The following is a 15732-nucleotide window of genomic DNA, read 5'->3' on the forward strand; positions in this document are numbered from 1 at the left end:
TGTTTGGCCTATGAGTGTCTTTTGCTGCTATTTTTTATTCACAGCAAATTATCACAAATATTTGTGTGATATGACATGAAAAAAATGAATGAAAAGTTGAAGAGCCAGAGCTTTTGTTAGCTGTTATAGATAGGCTAGAGCCTATTATGTTAAATATAAAAATATGAATTTATCGGTTATCGGTATCGGCAATGAGAAGCAGGAAATTATTGGTTATCGGTATCGGTTGAAATTTTTCATATCGTGCATCACTACCTATTTTGAATGCCTTCATCAGAATTGAAATGAGCCAAGATTGCAGTGAGATTAATCTAGATTAAAAAAATGAATCTATGCCCAGCACTAATATTTGTTCATGTGTGTTTCATCATAACCTGAGGTTGGGTCTCCATCAGTGAGAACTATGAGGATGGATGCTGAGCCTTCTCTGGGATGGGCATTCAGCATCCTCGCTCCTTCCAACACTGCTTCATTGATGTCCGTGGCTGAAATACGAAAAAAAAAGGAAAGGTTTCATTCCTTACACTCTACTGTCAACCATTGAGATCCCAGAATCTATTCATTGCAACACCTCACTTCCTCCATTTTGAATTCCCTGTGCAAATGTCTTGGCACTATCCAGGTTTTCCTCGCTGGCCTGGACAAGTTCTCGTTTCCAGCGAGAAATGGAGTCATCAAAGGTGATGAGGCCAAAGTGGTCATCCTCTGCCAGGTCATTCAAGATGTGGATTAAAGCAATTCTGGTCTGAGGGAGAAATATGAAATAAGTGATATATGATGAGTTTGTTTCATTCATGTTTATATATTTTCTGCAAAGTAAAGTTGATTGAAAATACATGACAAAAAATAAAATGCTTCGTCACACTGGCCTGTTGAATTTTTATGCCTTCCATGGAGCCACTTCGATCAATAATAAAGACAAGATTCTTTGGTATGCGTTGAAGGTTAGATGGAGCGAAGTGATGAACGAAGTACCCGTCTGATATCTTGAGGGAAGTCAGAAGAAAGTTGGATTTGGTTGAAAGGACAGGAAGATAAAATCGGAATTGAAGGTATTTTAGTTATTTGTTGGTTTGATTTTAGCTCTTACAGATTCATTATGTACCAAGTTAAAGGTAGAGTCTGTAGGTTTGTTCATTCGTGGTTGGTAGATTCAGACACTCATCAGTAGAAGCCCAGGTGATGATGAGGCCAGTTTTTTGTTGTACAGTATTAGTTTATATTTTGTTTTTGGGAAAATCCTACACACTCTACCTTTAAGAAAGACGGAGTGCTGCTGTACCTTGAGGTCTCCGAATATGGCATTCCTGTTGACATCATACACAACAACCAGATCTCCATTCATACCCTCCTTTCCACAGCTGTCACATGTTAACTGCTGACTCTTGGTGGGGTAGAAGTACACCCAGGCCTGAAAACAGGATGAATGAATAAATGGCTTTCATTGGTCGAAATGATGAGTCTTTAATTTTTATATCACATTTGATTGGATTCATCTATGGAGGCATTGTGTAGTGTTGGTAACTGCTGGTAGAAATAAATACAGCTGCACATCTGACTAAAGTACAAATGTGCAGGTAGATGTACTGTGTGTAGCAGTGTTAGGAGATGGGCTAAAGGATGAGCAATATTGGTATGTATACTGTGAGCCAAACAGTTAAATATGGATCAGAAAATGATCATGATTGTGTTATTATGTGTTATGTGTACAACGTGCTGTACCCATTTGTCAGCATGTGTTTTGGTGATGGCATTAGCCATGGCATTGGTGCTTAGTCCTCCTTTGACGTCAACGAAACTGATGCTGGCTTCCTCATGAATGCACACATCGAGCTGTCATTGAAAAAAACGCAATATTTAGAAGCTCTGGCCATGAAAGCTGTTGTTAGCACAGCAGTGATTTTCCCCCCAGATGAACAGGACAAACACACCTTGAAGTCTATGACTGGCTGCATGGGGCGAGCGTGGATTTGCAGCTCATATTTCCCAAGCCTGCGTTTCAGCAGTTCCTCATATGTGAGTTCAAAAGTCACCTTTTTGTGCGGTGCAATGGTCACAGAGGTCTTAAATTCCTCCAGGGTCCTCCCTACAAAGCTGCAACACACACCATTAACATAGTACTAAATCAAAGGCGTCCATGCCCCCACCCTGTCTGGCTTGTGTTATGACCCTTTAATATGAAACCATGTATTGTTGTGGCCCCTCGTCACATGTTATGAACTTATAGGTATGAATTGTAAGTGATACTACTGCAACAGGGACTTTTTCCATCTGACCTGAAGATGTCAAAGCATTTAAAAGAAAGGAGCAAAAACAAAAAAGCAAAAACAAGAAAAAGAGAAGTCAAAATGAACAAATGAACAATGTATGTATAAATGTACGCATGTACAGTACTGTGCAAATGTTTTAGGTGCTTTAAGTAAAGTGAAGGTCATGAATAGTCTTTATTTATGGATTAACTTCATCCAAAGGTCCGTCAACAGAAGAAACCTAAATCAGATCATCACTTGCTGTGACCACAGCTCCAGTTCTCCTCCAGACACTTGCACACAGTTCTTCAAGCTTCTGGACTGGCAGCTTGTTGAAGCGTCTTGGAGAACTTGCCATAGTTCATCTGTATCAGGCCTAGTCCACACGAGCCCGGGTATTTTTGAAACTCTGAACATATGTTCCCGGTTGTATGTCCTGTCCACATGCAACCGTGCTTTTGGAACCCTGAAACCGTGGTTTTTTGAAACCGGAGTCCAGGGTGGGGTTTTCGGCCGGGGTTGGTTTCACCGGGTGCGTGTGGACACTGCAACCGTGATTGTTTTACTCGTTTACGTCATAGCTGCACACGTGCTGATGTAAACACTGCCAGCCCGCAGAGGTTGTTTGCAGCGGTTTGCAGATGGAGGTGACAAAGTGGATTTTTAGCACTTTTTTTTTTTACATCATCTAAATGCTATTTGTATAGTTTTTCGATGAGAAAAATATAACGAAACGGTCGTCAGGGCGATCCTCTTGTCAGCTCCAAACTCACCCTCAGTTGTTGTAGCGTTATCGCTATCGTCAAGACGAAGGAGGCAGGAGCACATCAAAGACACACCAGCTGTTAGGTCCAGGAAACGTTGGTCTGATTTATTGTCACCATGACAACTCTAACATTCTAAAGTCTAACATTCTAAAGTCACCTAGCAGGACTTATCTCTACATCTCCCTTTTCCAGTTAGTTTCCAAGAGAGACCTTATTTTAAAGCGTCTGACTAGACATGAGGAAACTATCCAATAAACACAACTTTTCTAGTTGTAACAATTAACCAATAGTCATATATACATTCATAACTTAAAGTTCATATTTAAATTCAAGCAAACTCTAAAATCTTTTCGTTTAGGTTATTCAAACAATTCTTCTCTAATATTAAACAATTATTATTATTATCACTATTTTACACATTATACGATCACAGTCACTTTTTTCTTTTCTTTTCTTTTTTTTTTTTTTTTTTTTTTTTTAAACACACAATATATACATTTCTGTCTCAAGAGCCCAGGCTCTTCCACTGAGTGAGGGAATTATTGTTACCCAGCTTTCACTCAGGGTAGGTGTTACATCTTCTCATAGTTCAAGCGAACTGGAGCTGTCCTGATTCTGACTGTATAGCGTCTCTCGTTCACTGGAGTGTGTTTGTGACTGAAGTCACACCTCTCAGGGGTGACGGATGTGTCAGTAGATCTAGCAGGATCTGTCGCTGGAGTGTTGTTTTCCGATGACAGGTCAGGGATCTCGGTGGGTGTGGCAGGCGCCACTGGAGTCTGCGAGAGATGGAATCTGTTCCTCCGCAGGCTGCCTCTTGAAGTCTCCACGATGTAGGATCTGGGTGTTCCTGCAGTGGACACCACGGTGCCTCTCTGTTGCGTGTCCTTGACCCACACATGGTCGCCGGGTTGCAGGTCTGGCATGTCACGTGCTGCGTGGCGACGGTTGTAGTTCTGCTGCTGTTTTTGTCTGTAGCTTTGCTCCTTTCTTTTCAAGTCCTCCATATCTGTACGTGAGGGGTTGAGCTGGGAGGGAAGGACAGGAACTGTTGTGCGGATCTTCCTCCCCATGAGTAGCTCTGTGGGACTGTATCCATTGGCCAGAGGAGCAGAACGATAGGCCATCAGGGCCAGATAGGGGTCACTGGATTTCTTGAGGAGATTTTTAATCGTCCTCACAGCCCGCTCTGCCTCTCCATTGCTTTGTGGGAAGTGTGGACTGGAGGTGACGTGGCTGAAGCTCCAATCCTGTGCAAACTTCTGAAAAGTCTCTGATGCAAACTGTGGGCCATTGTCTGTGCGCACCACTTCTGGTATGCCATGACGAGCAAAGATAGACTTGACATGTTCAATCACAGCCTCTGATGTTGTGAAAGTTAACTTCGCTACTTCAAAGAAGCGAGAATAATAATCCACAATGATTAAATACTGTTTGTTTTTCATTTGAAACAGGTCTGCTCCTACTGTAGACCACGGCCTTTGCGGGAACTCAGTGGGCAACATTGTTTCTCTCAGGGTTGTTCTCTCTCTGGCGCATGTATCACAACTCTCTATCAGTTTTGTCAGTTCTTTGTTGAGTCCAGGCCACCACACCGAACTCTTGGCTCTCTCCCTGCATTTGGTTATGCCGAGATGACCCTCGTGTAGCTTGGCTAGAATATCTGCTCTGAGCGATGGTGGGATGACGAGTCTGCTGCCGTAGAGAAGCAAGCCACTTTGAACTGTCATTTCTCCTTGAAATGGCAGATATGGCTGGAGCACCTGGCCTATTGAAAACTTGTCTGGCCATCCTTCTGCACAATACTGTTTTATCTGTCTCAGTATGTCGTCATTGTCCTGTTGTGTCTGTATTTCTTTTAGCCTTTTCTCTGTTGCTGGTAGGCTAGCAATGATGGAGTCGGCGTACAAGTCGGTCTCCTCTTCTGACAGCCCTGCAGGCGTGCTGTTTTCAGGTGCTCTAGACAGCACGTCTGCAGTCGCTATCTCTTTTCCTGGCACATGAGATATTGTGTAGGAAAATCTCATGAGCCGCATGCGTAGACGCTGGATGCGTGGTGGCAACTCATCAAGGCTTTTTGAGCCCAGCAGTGGGACGAGAGGTTTGTGGTCTGTCTCTATGTGAAAGGTTTTCCCGATGAGGAACTCTGCAAACCTCTCACAGGCCCATGTGGAAGCAAGAGCCTCCTTCTCAATCTGAGCATACCTCTGTTCAGTGCTGCTGAGTGCCCTTGATGCATATGCCACTGGTTTCCACTTTGCTGTGCTGTCTTGCCGCTGGAGGAGAACAGCACCCATGCCATATGATGAGGCATATTTGTCGTTCAGTGTCACTCCTGCACTCTGCAGCCGTGAGAGTGTCTTCCGCAGCCTCTCATCGTGTTCTGCCTGACTGGCTCCCCAGATGAGCACGTCATCCATGTGGCACACAGTACCATCTATGCCCTCTAGGATCTGCTGCATGCGTTTCTGAAAATGTTCTGGTGCTGATGAGATGCCAAAACATAGACGATTGTAGCAGTACCGTCCGAACGGAGTGATGAACGTGGTCAGCAGAGAAGATTCCTTGGAAAGTGGAATTTGCCAGAATCCTGAGTTGGCATCCAGCTTTGAGAAGACTTTGGCCCCGGTGAGCTGTCCAAGAGTGTTCTCCACCGAGGGAAGTTGATGTCTCTCTCTCTCTACTGACTTATTCAGCTGTGTGAGGTCAGTGCAGATCCTCACAGCTTCTCGTGCGCGTTTAGGAACGACTACCATGGGCGCACACCATGCTGTGGGCTGCTCCACTTTTGAGATGACACCTTGCTGCTCCATGCGATTTAGCTCAATTTTGACTTTGGGAAGGAGGGGAAGTGAGACTCGTCTAGGTGTTGAGACTGCAAAAGGCTTTGCATCTTCCTTGAGAACGATGGTGTACTCACCCCCCATTTTTCCGAGTCCAGAGAAGAGCTTTGGGAATTCTTGCTTCACCACCTCGCTTGTATCCAGGCTGACGTTGTCCAGCCTGACGACCAGCTGCAGCTCTGTGGCGGCTGCTCGGCTTAGCAGCGGTGTCCTCAGCCCATCCACAACATATACAGTCTCTTTTTTGGTTTTATTTCTCTTTTTGAGAGTGGCTTTGAACTTGCCCATCACTTTCAGAGGGTTTCCTCCTGGCCCTTTCAGAACCATTGTAGCTTTTGATAGCTGACCGTACTGGCCCTCGTCATACAGTTTTTTGGGTATGGCTGTCACATCTGCGCCAGTGTCAATTTTAAACACTGCTTTGTGGTCATCCATTTTTACCTCAGTCATCCAGGGACCAGCACTGTCCTCTTTCTCTGTTGACATTGAGCCCAGGAAAGAAACTCCATATTCTTCATCACTATCCTCTGTGTGTGTCATTGTGGCCATATTCACCTCATGTAACTTTTTTGACCTGCAGACTCGAGCATAATGTCCTTTTTTCCTGCACTGGTTGCATGTTGCATCTTTTGCTGGACATTGGTCTTGGCTGTGTCCTCTTGTGTCCCCACACCTTTTGCATGGTCTGTTCTGGGCTTTACTGAACACTGGTTTGGACCGTGGCTGAGCCTGTTTTGTTTTTGCACCACCGCGCTGCTGTGCGTGCATGCTGTCCAGCTGTGTGTTGTTCATCATGTCTCCTTTGCAGTTAGCTTTTAGCAGTTCGTTTTGCTTTTTCACCTGTTCACTCTGTTTAACTAGAGTGACAGCTTTCTGTAGTGTCAGTTCAGGATCCAGCTGTAATCTCTCTGATAGACGTTTGTCTCTCAGACCCACGACCAGTCTGTCTCTCACCATCTCGTCATGTAACGCGCCGTATCCGCAGTGCTCCGCCAGGCAATGTAACGCAGTGATGAACGAGTCAGCTGACTCGCCCGACTCTTGCTGCCGTTGATTAAACATCGCCCGTTCATATATGACGTTCCTGCGAGCGACGAAGTGAGCGTCCAACTTCTCTTTGACTGTGTGGTACTCACTCGCTTCATCAGCCGTTAGGTGCAAGGACGTTAGAATGTCTTCCGCCTCCTCGCCCATTGTGTAGATCAAAGCATTGACTTGATTTTCCTCCGCTTGGGTTTCCAAACCTGAAGCGATACGAAATCGGTCGAATCGTTTGATCCACTTCGGCCATTCCTCTGTTTTGAACGAGAATTTCTCCGGTGGAGCAACTTGAAACTGGTTCATGATGAACGCTGTCGATCCGTTGCCTTGGTAACTTCGCTGTTCAGCTACAAAGTTACTAACCGTTTCCTTCCGCGCAGCGGTTGGCAACACTAACACTCAAAATACACTTTTTTTTCACGAAAAAATAACAAACCGCCAGCTGACGTTTCACTTGGCTACTAAATAACTTCTGAATAATTAACTTCTGACACCATGTTGTAGCGTTATCGCTATCGTCAAGACGAAGGAGGCAGGAGCACATCAAAGACACACCAGCTGTTAGGTCCAGGAAACGTTGGTCTGATTTATTGTCACCATGACAACTCTAACATTCTAAAGTCTAACATTCTAAAGTCACCTAGCAGGACTTATCTCTAAAACCACAGACCACAGCTGGTTTTCCACACAGCATCATTTACAGTAACAAGTGACGCTACAGATCAGCTGTTTTTAAAATCACAGAACTACTACAGTAGCGCCGCAGTTTCTTATTCCCCACCTTGTTTGATTGAGAGTTTTTCGGGATGATTTTCATGAATGAACAGGCAATAGCCTATGTCCCGGGTACGACGGGAGGGGGGGGCGGGGGGGGGGGGTCGCATCATGCAGTGATAAAAAGAGCCTATGTGGAGATGAGGAACGAGCCAAAAGCCGAACATTTATTCGTGACGTCCGCGGTCGATATAAAGTGGATATGATGTTTCATTCATCCATGTTTTGACAGACAACACAACAGCCAGAGTTGCGCCGCACCGACAGACAGACATGTGGCTCAGCAGCCAGGTGATGCACACAGCACAACAACACAGCACACAACAACACACAGCACAAGAGTCAAGACACAGCGCAGCAACATGTGCAGGCTGCTGCAGCAGTGCACGTCAAAGGGACACCGCCGAAAATAAATAATAAATAGCTAAGGCTCCACGTAGTTTTGAAATTGTTTTTGCGCATGTTTTCATCAATAAAATGACCAAAAATGAACACTATAAGCGGATTTCTTGATAACGAATTATTTAAACAGCATTTGTATAGAAATGATTCCTCCCAAGCCTTTTGATCCAAGCGGTTTCCACTGTATTTTGATTGGTTAAAACAGCCTTCCATACGTGCATTGCGTCACTTGGTAGCGGATTTCACGGTTGCGTGTGTACGGAGTGTTTTTATTACACCACTGGTGTGGACGCGGAGCAAATACCCGGGCTCGTGTGGACTAGGCCTCAGTGTCTGTCTGTCTCTTCATAATGTTGGGATTGGGACTCTGTTGTGGGCTCTACCATCTGTTGCAGGACTTAGTCTTTTTCTTGTGAATTGAAATAGTTATCTTTGACAAATGTAGGACTGATCAGAAGCCTCTTTGATGGTACTGCATAATGGATAAGAATCTAAACATCTTAAGTGCCTAAAACTTTTGTATAGTACTGTATATAGTTTAAATGTGTGTGTGTGTGTGTGTGTGTGCGTGCGTGCGTGCGTGCGTGCGTGCGTGCGTGTGCGTGCGTGTGTGTGTGTGTGAGAGAGAGAGAGAGAGAGCTGTATAAGACTTGGCAATAATTTGAACCATTGGTCCATGTAATACCTGACAAGCCCAGCACTTTGGCCACGGGACACAGCCTCAGCGTACTGCTGCCAAGCCTTCTCCTTATCATTCACAATGCCATCGTACACCTGTCCATCTATTAACCTGAAGACCACCAAGAAAAAGATCATGTTCATATACTTTCTCCTGCTTAAAATGTTAACTTTTTTATGTGCAAATAGCTGTAAATATTCACATACATGCTGAATTTACTGATGAAGGCATTCTTGGGAATCTGTACAAGGAATTCTATTTCTTTTGACTCATCCATACGATTGACCACACGGCTTGTGATGACGGTGGTGGCGTAGCGACTGGTCACCGTGGAGTTGATGTGAAAGCTGATGATGTCCCAGTCATCCTGCGTAAATATGGGAGGCAGATTTCACAATAAAATAAACAAGACTTCATTGATCACTGGCTGAACGCGAGCAGAGCAAAGATCAGATGAAGGAGAAAAACAGTGTTGTTGGGAGGCATCAGTGAGGTCTCATTGGTCTAACTGCAGAAACTCCCCGTTCTCACTATTCTTCATCTTGATATTACATGGAAATGACTTGTACATATGAAGAGTTCATTTGCAAAAGCAGATAAGTGCCATTTTGAAAAAAATGAGCTGAGGCTTTGTAATTATTCTTTGCATAATGTTGTTTTAAATAAAACTTTATTTTTTAGAGATATGTCTGTTTTGTTACATCTCAAAGTCACTCAACTTTGGTTTGACTGATATCACCTTGTGTAAGGTATACACTCACAGTATACATTTAGCCTATGTAAATAAAAAATGAAGATTCTAGAATTTTTAAAAACTCTTTAATAACTCTTGAACTCTTCATATACATTCCAAATACTGTGTGTGTGCGAAGCAGTTGCATTACACTGAATTGTTTCATTCATTCATTGTCATTTGACCACTCAAGATGCCTTACCGGAGAGTTTTGTCAGCTCTGAGACGAAGATCAGTCTGTTTAGAGTTGCTGAAGAGTTTCTCTGGTGACTTTAGGTGGAGGCAGGCTAACACTACCCATACACTTCCAGTGTTTGAGCTAAGCTAATTAGCGACTTTAGGTGGAGGCAGGCTAACACTACCCATACACTTCCAGTGTTTGAGCTAAGCTAATTAGCGACTTTAGGAGGAGGCAGGCTAACACTACCTATACACTTCCAGTGTTTGAGCTAAGCTAATTAGTGACTTTAGGTGGAGGCAGGCTAACACTACCCATACACTTCCAGTGTTTGAGCTAAGCTAATTAGCGACTTTAGGTGGAGGCAGGCTAACACTACCCATACACTTCCAGTGTTTGAGCTAAGCTAATTAGCGACTTTAGGCGGAGGCAGGCTAACACTACCCATACACTTCCAGTGTTTGAGCTAAGCTAATTAGCGACTTTAGGCGGAGGCAGGCTAACACTACCCATACACTTCCAGTGTTTGAGCTAAGCTAATTAGCGACTTTAGGCGGAGGCAGGCTAACACTACCCATACACTTCCAGTGTTTGAGCTAAGCTAATTAGCGACTTTAGGCGGAGGCAGGCTAACACTACCTATACACTTCCAGTGTTTGAGCTAAGCTAATTAGCGACTTTAGGCGGAGGCAGGCTAACACTACCCATACACTTCCAGTGTTTGAGCTAAGCTAATTAGCGACTTTAGGTGGAGGCAGGCTAACACTACCCATACACTTCCAGTGTTTGAGCTAAGCTAATTAGCGACTTTAGGTGGAGGCAGGCTAACACTACCCATACACTTCCAGTGTTTGAGCTAAGCTAATTAGCGACTTTAGGTGGAGGCAGGCTAACACTACCCATACACTTCCAGTGTTTGAGCTAAGCTAATTAGCGACTTTAGGTGGAGGCAGGCTAACACTACCTATACACTTCCAGTGTTTGAGCTAAGCTAATTAGCGACTTTAGGTGGAGGCAGGCTAACACTACCTATACACTTCCAGTGTTTGAGCTAAGCTAATTAGCGACTTTAGGCGGAGGCAGGCTAACACTACCTATACACTTCCAGTGTTTGAGCTAAGCTAATTAGCGACTTTAGGCGGAGGCAGGCTAACACTACCTATACACTTCCAGTGTTTGAGCTAAGCTAATTAGCGACTTTAGACGGAGGCAGGCTAACACTACCTATACACTTCCAGTGTTTGAGCTAAGCTAATTAGTGACTTTAGGTGGAGGCAGGCTAACGCAGGGCTCTCAAGTCTCACGCATTTGGCGTGTGACACACGCATTCCCACCCGTTCACACGCTCACACGCCACACATTGTATTTCTCACGCATTTAAATTACCACGGTGACGTCCATCAAGTTGCACCGCTTTAACAGTGGAACAGATTTGAGGGCGCACTGATCACACAACAACACTGTTACCTGTTGTAGCCTACTGGCCTCAGCCTGTACCATCGCTAAAACACCGACGACCAGTGAGTAACGAGTCAAAAAGCCGCCGACACTGAGCTGGCTGAGGAGTTTGAAAGCAGCCTCTTAACTTCATGAACGCAGCTCAAACCGACCACTGGTGCCTCAGCACGGCGACCAAGCTTTGATAAACACACCGGATCCGCGCCAGTTTACAGTAGGAGCTTAATTTAAAAAAAATAAAATTAAAAAAAGCGCTCATCGCGGTGGAGCGGAGAACAGCGGAGTTTCCTCTGCTGCAGCTGATCAGCTGACATGTGGTCAAGACCAAGCTGTCACAGTCAGGTGTCTCTCATCTCATCTCATTATTGTAGACTTCACCCTCAGACTGTCCTGACCGTCCCTGAACATCACACAGGGACAACATGGAGCTGTCTGTGTGATTGGTTACTGAGTTTTAATGTTTACATCAGGCTGCATTCAACTAATCAGTCAATGCTACTGTGATTTATACAGTAGCCTAATCATAGTGTAGTGGCAGGAAAGACCATTGCATCTGTATCAAATATTGTGTTGAACAAGTTCAACTTGAGGAAAAATGTTTAGGGTGTTTTCACTGTTCCTAAATGTAAAAATGGGTCACATTGGACCCTCAACATTCAGTGTTCACTGTCTGGACAGATATATTCCCCCACAGCATGACTAACACACATTCAAACATACATTTGAACATGAAACCATAAGGGGGGACAGAAACTGACAGACCAAAAAGATTTCCAAAACTATACAAATAATTGCACAAGCACAGCTCACAGATATCTGTTCATGTCTGTGAAAATTCATCTGCATTAATATAGTAGATGTAGATTCTTCCTTAAAGCAAATGTTCATTGGCTGACGATGAGCAGAGCAAAGACCAGATGAAGGTGAAAAACACAGTGTTGTTGGGAGGCATCAATGAGGTCTCACAGTTCACAGATATCTGTGAAAATTAATCTGCATTTATATAGATTTATGTTCATATAGATTCTGTGATCTTACCTTGTTTGGCAGTGCAGTAGCCAAAGCCAGCAGCAGCCCAAAGAGGGTGATCTGCACCACGGCTCTCTCCATGATGGCTCCCACCAGACTGCAGCCCAGGCAGCTCACACTGTCTTTTAACTCAAACAGACAAGGACACACAATGTGTACATCTGGTTTTGGGCAAACTTTTCTCTCTCCTCCTATCTCACTTGCACATAATCACACACATGCACGCGGACACACACACATGCATGCACACACATATCCCAACATAGAGAAGTGGTTTGAAAATTTAAAGTGAAAGTGATGCACAGGGACATTCTGGGTTGATCTGCTCAGTGCACACTGTGAATGAAAACAAGAACATGACTGATACTGCATGGTGTCAAGCAAAAATGAATTTATTATTACTGTCTCCAAGTAGTCTCCCAGTAGTTTTTGTGAAAGAGTACCGATCTGACGAGATCGGGAAAGTGTGTAGGGGGAAACAGCAGGCAAAAGCAAACGTACATCTAGCTTTCACTGCAAGCATTAAAGCCCCTGTACGGAGCTTTTAACTGGATACGCAAAAGTCTCTGGTGTCTGCTGATGTGTCTCTGTTACCTACAACAGCAAATGAGCCCATCAGTGTGAAGATACGCTTTTTCTAAGTCGTCTAATTCTACACCTCTGGAAGGCATGGTCGGGTCAGACCACTGACCAAACGATACGAATATTACGCTGCTAAAAAAAAACAAAAATCAAGTCCCGTCTTCCTTCCAACGTTTCCAAAACAAATCTACACGCGCCGGCCAGACAAACGTCTTCATGACAGAGGGAAATGCAGTCTTCATTCCGCCGCTTTCGTCCACAGGGGGCCGCCAAAATCAACACTAAATGAAAAGTCTGTACAGGGGCTTTAAAGAGATCAAAGACAGGAAGTAGAGCACAAAGAAAATAGTAGTATAGACAAGAAAAAAAACACCATTAGTCTTCATGAAGGAAAGACAAATGTTCAGTTTAAATCAAAAAAGTGTCACACTGTGCAAACTTGGAGGGATTTTATATGGGCACTAATTAACATACCGTTTATTATTCTTAACCTGTGCAAACCAGCTGTTTAATGTTTTCTGTGGCTCTGGGAGACATGCTCCCACATTAACTAATAATGTCAAAGATGTTACGGAGTTGTATTATGGGAAATGCAGGCTCCAGCATTTCATCAGAGAACTTCTAAGGTTACACCCCGCCTTTCCGAAGCCTCGCTTTTCCGACAATAGACTTCCATTCATCGTAATAGCAGGGTTTTCTATTTTTTCTAAAGACCCCGCTATTCCGAAAAGCCTAAGGGGAAACCCCCAATGCGCATTGATCCTTTTTTCCTTTTTGGGGTCAAACGGATCATGTGCATAATTAACTGCAGAACAAGCAAATACTTCATATTAATGACATATAATGTTCATAATGCTTAGCCTGTCTAGCCTCTACCTGGTCTTTTTACTAAACTTAACCAACTCCTTTCTTCATTGCCTAAACCCAACCAAAGCATCTCCCTCAGTCAGCTGTCAGCACGATCGGCGGCAGCAGCCTCGCGCCCGTGTGAGCTCAAGCCGGCTTCAGCCGCGCTCGAGCGGCGAAGGGGGGGGGAGTTTTATTTCTTTCACTGTGTGGGAGATCTCCAACCACGGAGTCGGGGAGAAAGCAAGTGGGACAGATCTGCCCAGTCCCCGAGCAGCACATTTCACAGACAAGCCACAAAGCAGAATGTAAACAACATCACGCGGTTCAGCACCTTGGACATTGGACAGCTGTGGGGGGGAGGGGGGGAGTGGAGGTGTGTCGGAATGGAGAGCTGTCCACAACTTCTAATATCAATAGACTGGCTCTGATTTCATGGACTTCTCCACTTCACTCACACTCAGGACTAACAGGCAGGATATCTCAGGCCGCATTCAGACTGCAGGCAAATCTGATTCAAATCTGATTCCTTCTCATATCTGAGACTTGTACAGCAAGTACGGTGCAGCAACGGTGGTGATATCAGCCACGATCGACGTGGAAAGAGAGCGGGTTGAGAGTACCGGTTCAAAAATGAACGGGTGGAGCGTCAAGCGCGAATGACGCGACGGACACGAATAGTCCAAAATGATCAAGTGGCGCGATACAGTCAAAACAGACAGTCAAAACCGATCTGTGTGGAGCTGTTCAGACTGAGACGCATCTGTCCAAATGCCATTTGAAACTACCTCCTTGTTAAGCATATTTAATAATATGAGTGGCAAAGCCATGTTAAATAAGTCACGTAGTGACGTCACACGAGAACAGGTGTGCCTGCGAGATTATGATGTTGTTGTGAGCATGCGCGAGAAACGGTCAGTGAGTGAGTTCTTCCAGACCAGAAAGAAGCATGGTTGTCTGTCCATTTCTCCCGTGAATAATAACCACTTTGGTGACTGTGTAAGGATAGACTGCTGCACAGATGTTTAGTGCTATTACTACTGTTCAGACTTCATCCGGTTCCAATCTGGGGCCTCATTTATCATTGTGGATACACGCTTTTTTACACGCTCTTTCCCCTGTTTTGTGCGTACGCACTTTTCTCCGCCTAATTTGGGATCTATCAAACCAAAACCTGTCGGGAGAAAGTGCAGAAATTTACGACCAGTCTGACCCTGGCGTACCACGATTTACACACTTTTATGAAGAACAGGAGGAATTGGAGCGGCGAGGGAGAGAGGAGCGCGGAGTACACAGTGTTTGAAGTAGTGGTGGTGATGATGACCCCCCCCCCACCGCACACGTGTTGACGTCAGCACTTTACATGAAAAGCACAGCGACTCTGATTTTTCACTAGTTTGCTCCTAAATACTGGCTTTATAAAACGAATTTCGTTTTCTTTTGATATCATATTGATATTTTTCCCTTGCATGTGTAGTTTGGCCTTGGTGTCTCCACTCTCTCTGTGTTTCCTCAGATCCACCGGAGCTCCATCTCTCTGCACCAGCCGCCGCCTGCACCGCCCCCCCTCCCACCCCTTCCCCTGCTGTTAGACCGGCCTCCCCTTCCTTCCCATGGACCAGTCTGCCACCCAGCCCTCCCATCGAGCTGGCCAGCTCTCCCTGCCCCCCCCCCTCCCCTCACCAGAGACTGCCTTCATCAACTCCTGCTAACATTTCCATATTTCGCACATTCTGTGACAAACTGTAAACAGTTTTCTTGTCTGTAACAACATCTCTGTCCCGTCTGTCCGTCCTGGGTGAGGGATCCCTCCTCTGTTGCTCACCCTGAGCTTTCTCCTGGTTTTCCCTGTTAAAGGGGTTTTCCATGGAGTTTTTCCTCAGTGGATGTGAGGGTCTAAGGACAGAGGATGTTGTTATGATGGGATGTGAAGCCCTTTGAGACAAACTGTTTGTAAAAACGGGCTATACAAATAAAATTGCCTTGCCTTGCCTTGCATGTAGGCTACACCTCTTCCACAACCCGTCTGTCCAGTCTGGAAAATAATTTCTGCAACGTGCGTGTGTTACGTAGCCAGACTGGACACACACAAGCAAGCAGCAAGCCCAATAATGTCGGAGCAAATCAAAGCAAATGAGAAAACATGATCGA

At 44.9% G+C, this 15732-nt stretch overlaps 1 protein-coding gene across 1 annotated transcript in view; it reads right to left on the reverse strand.

The window, feature by feature from the left end:
* The window catches only part of LOC146960693 (inter-alpha-trypsin inhibitor heavy chain H3-like), a 35098-nt gene extending 21789 nt beyond the window's left edge, over positions 1 to 13309 (reverse strand). The window contains exons 1-9 of the mRNA XM_085772147.1: positions 12163 to 13309; positions 8962 to 9122; positions 8762 to 8866; positions 1932 to 2094; positions 1723 to 1833; positions 1283 to 1411; positions 870 to 986; positions 577 to 745; positions 375 to 485 (exon numbers count right to left, since the gene is read on the reverse strand). Coding sequence (XP_085628273.1) covers positions 375 to 485; positions 577 to 745; positions 870 to 986; positions 1283 to 1411; positions 1723 to 1833; positions 1932 to 2094; positions 8762 to 8866; positions 8962 to 9122; positions 12163 to 12234 — 1138 coding nt within the window. The 5' untranslated portion in view covers positions 12235 to 13309. The remainder of the gene's footprint in view (positions 1 to 374; positions 486 to 576; positions 746 to 869; positions 987 to 1282; positions 1412 to 1722; positions 1834 to 1931; positions 2095 to 8761; positions 8867 to 8961; positions 9123 to 12162) is intronic.
* Between the last annotated feature and the right edge of the window lie 2423 nt (positions 13310 to 15732).

The sequence above is a fragment of the Trachurus japonicus genome, unplaced genomic scaffold (assembly GCF_045865225.1).
Source record: "Trachurus japonicus isolate A0001 unplaced genomic scaffold, Traja_1.0 AP030127.1".
NCBI lineage: Eukaryota > Metazoa > Chordata > Actinopteri > Carangiformes > Carangidae > Trachurus > Trachurus japonicus.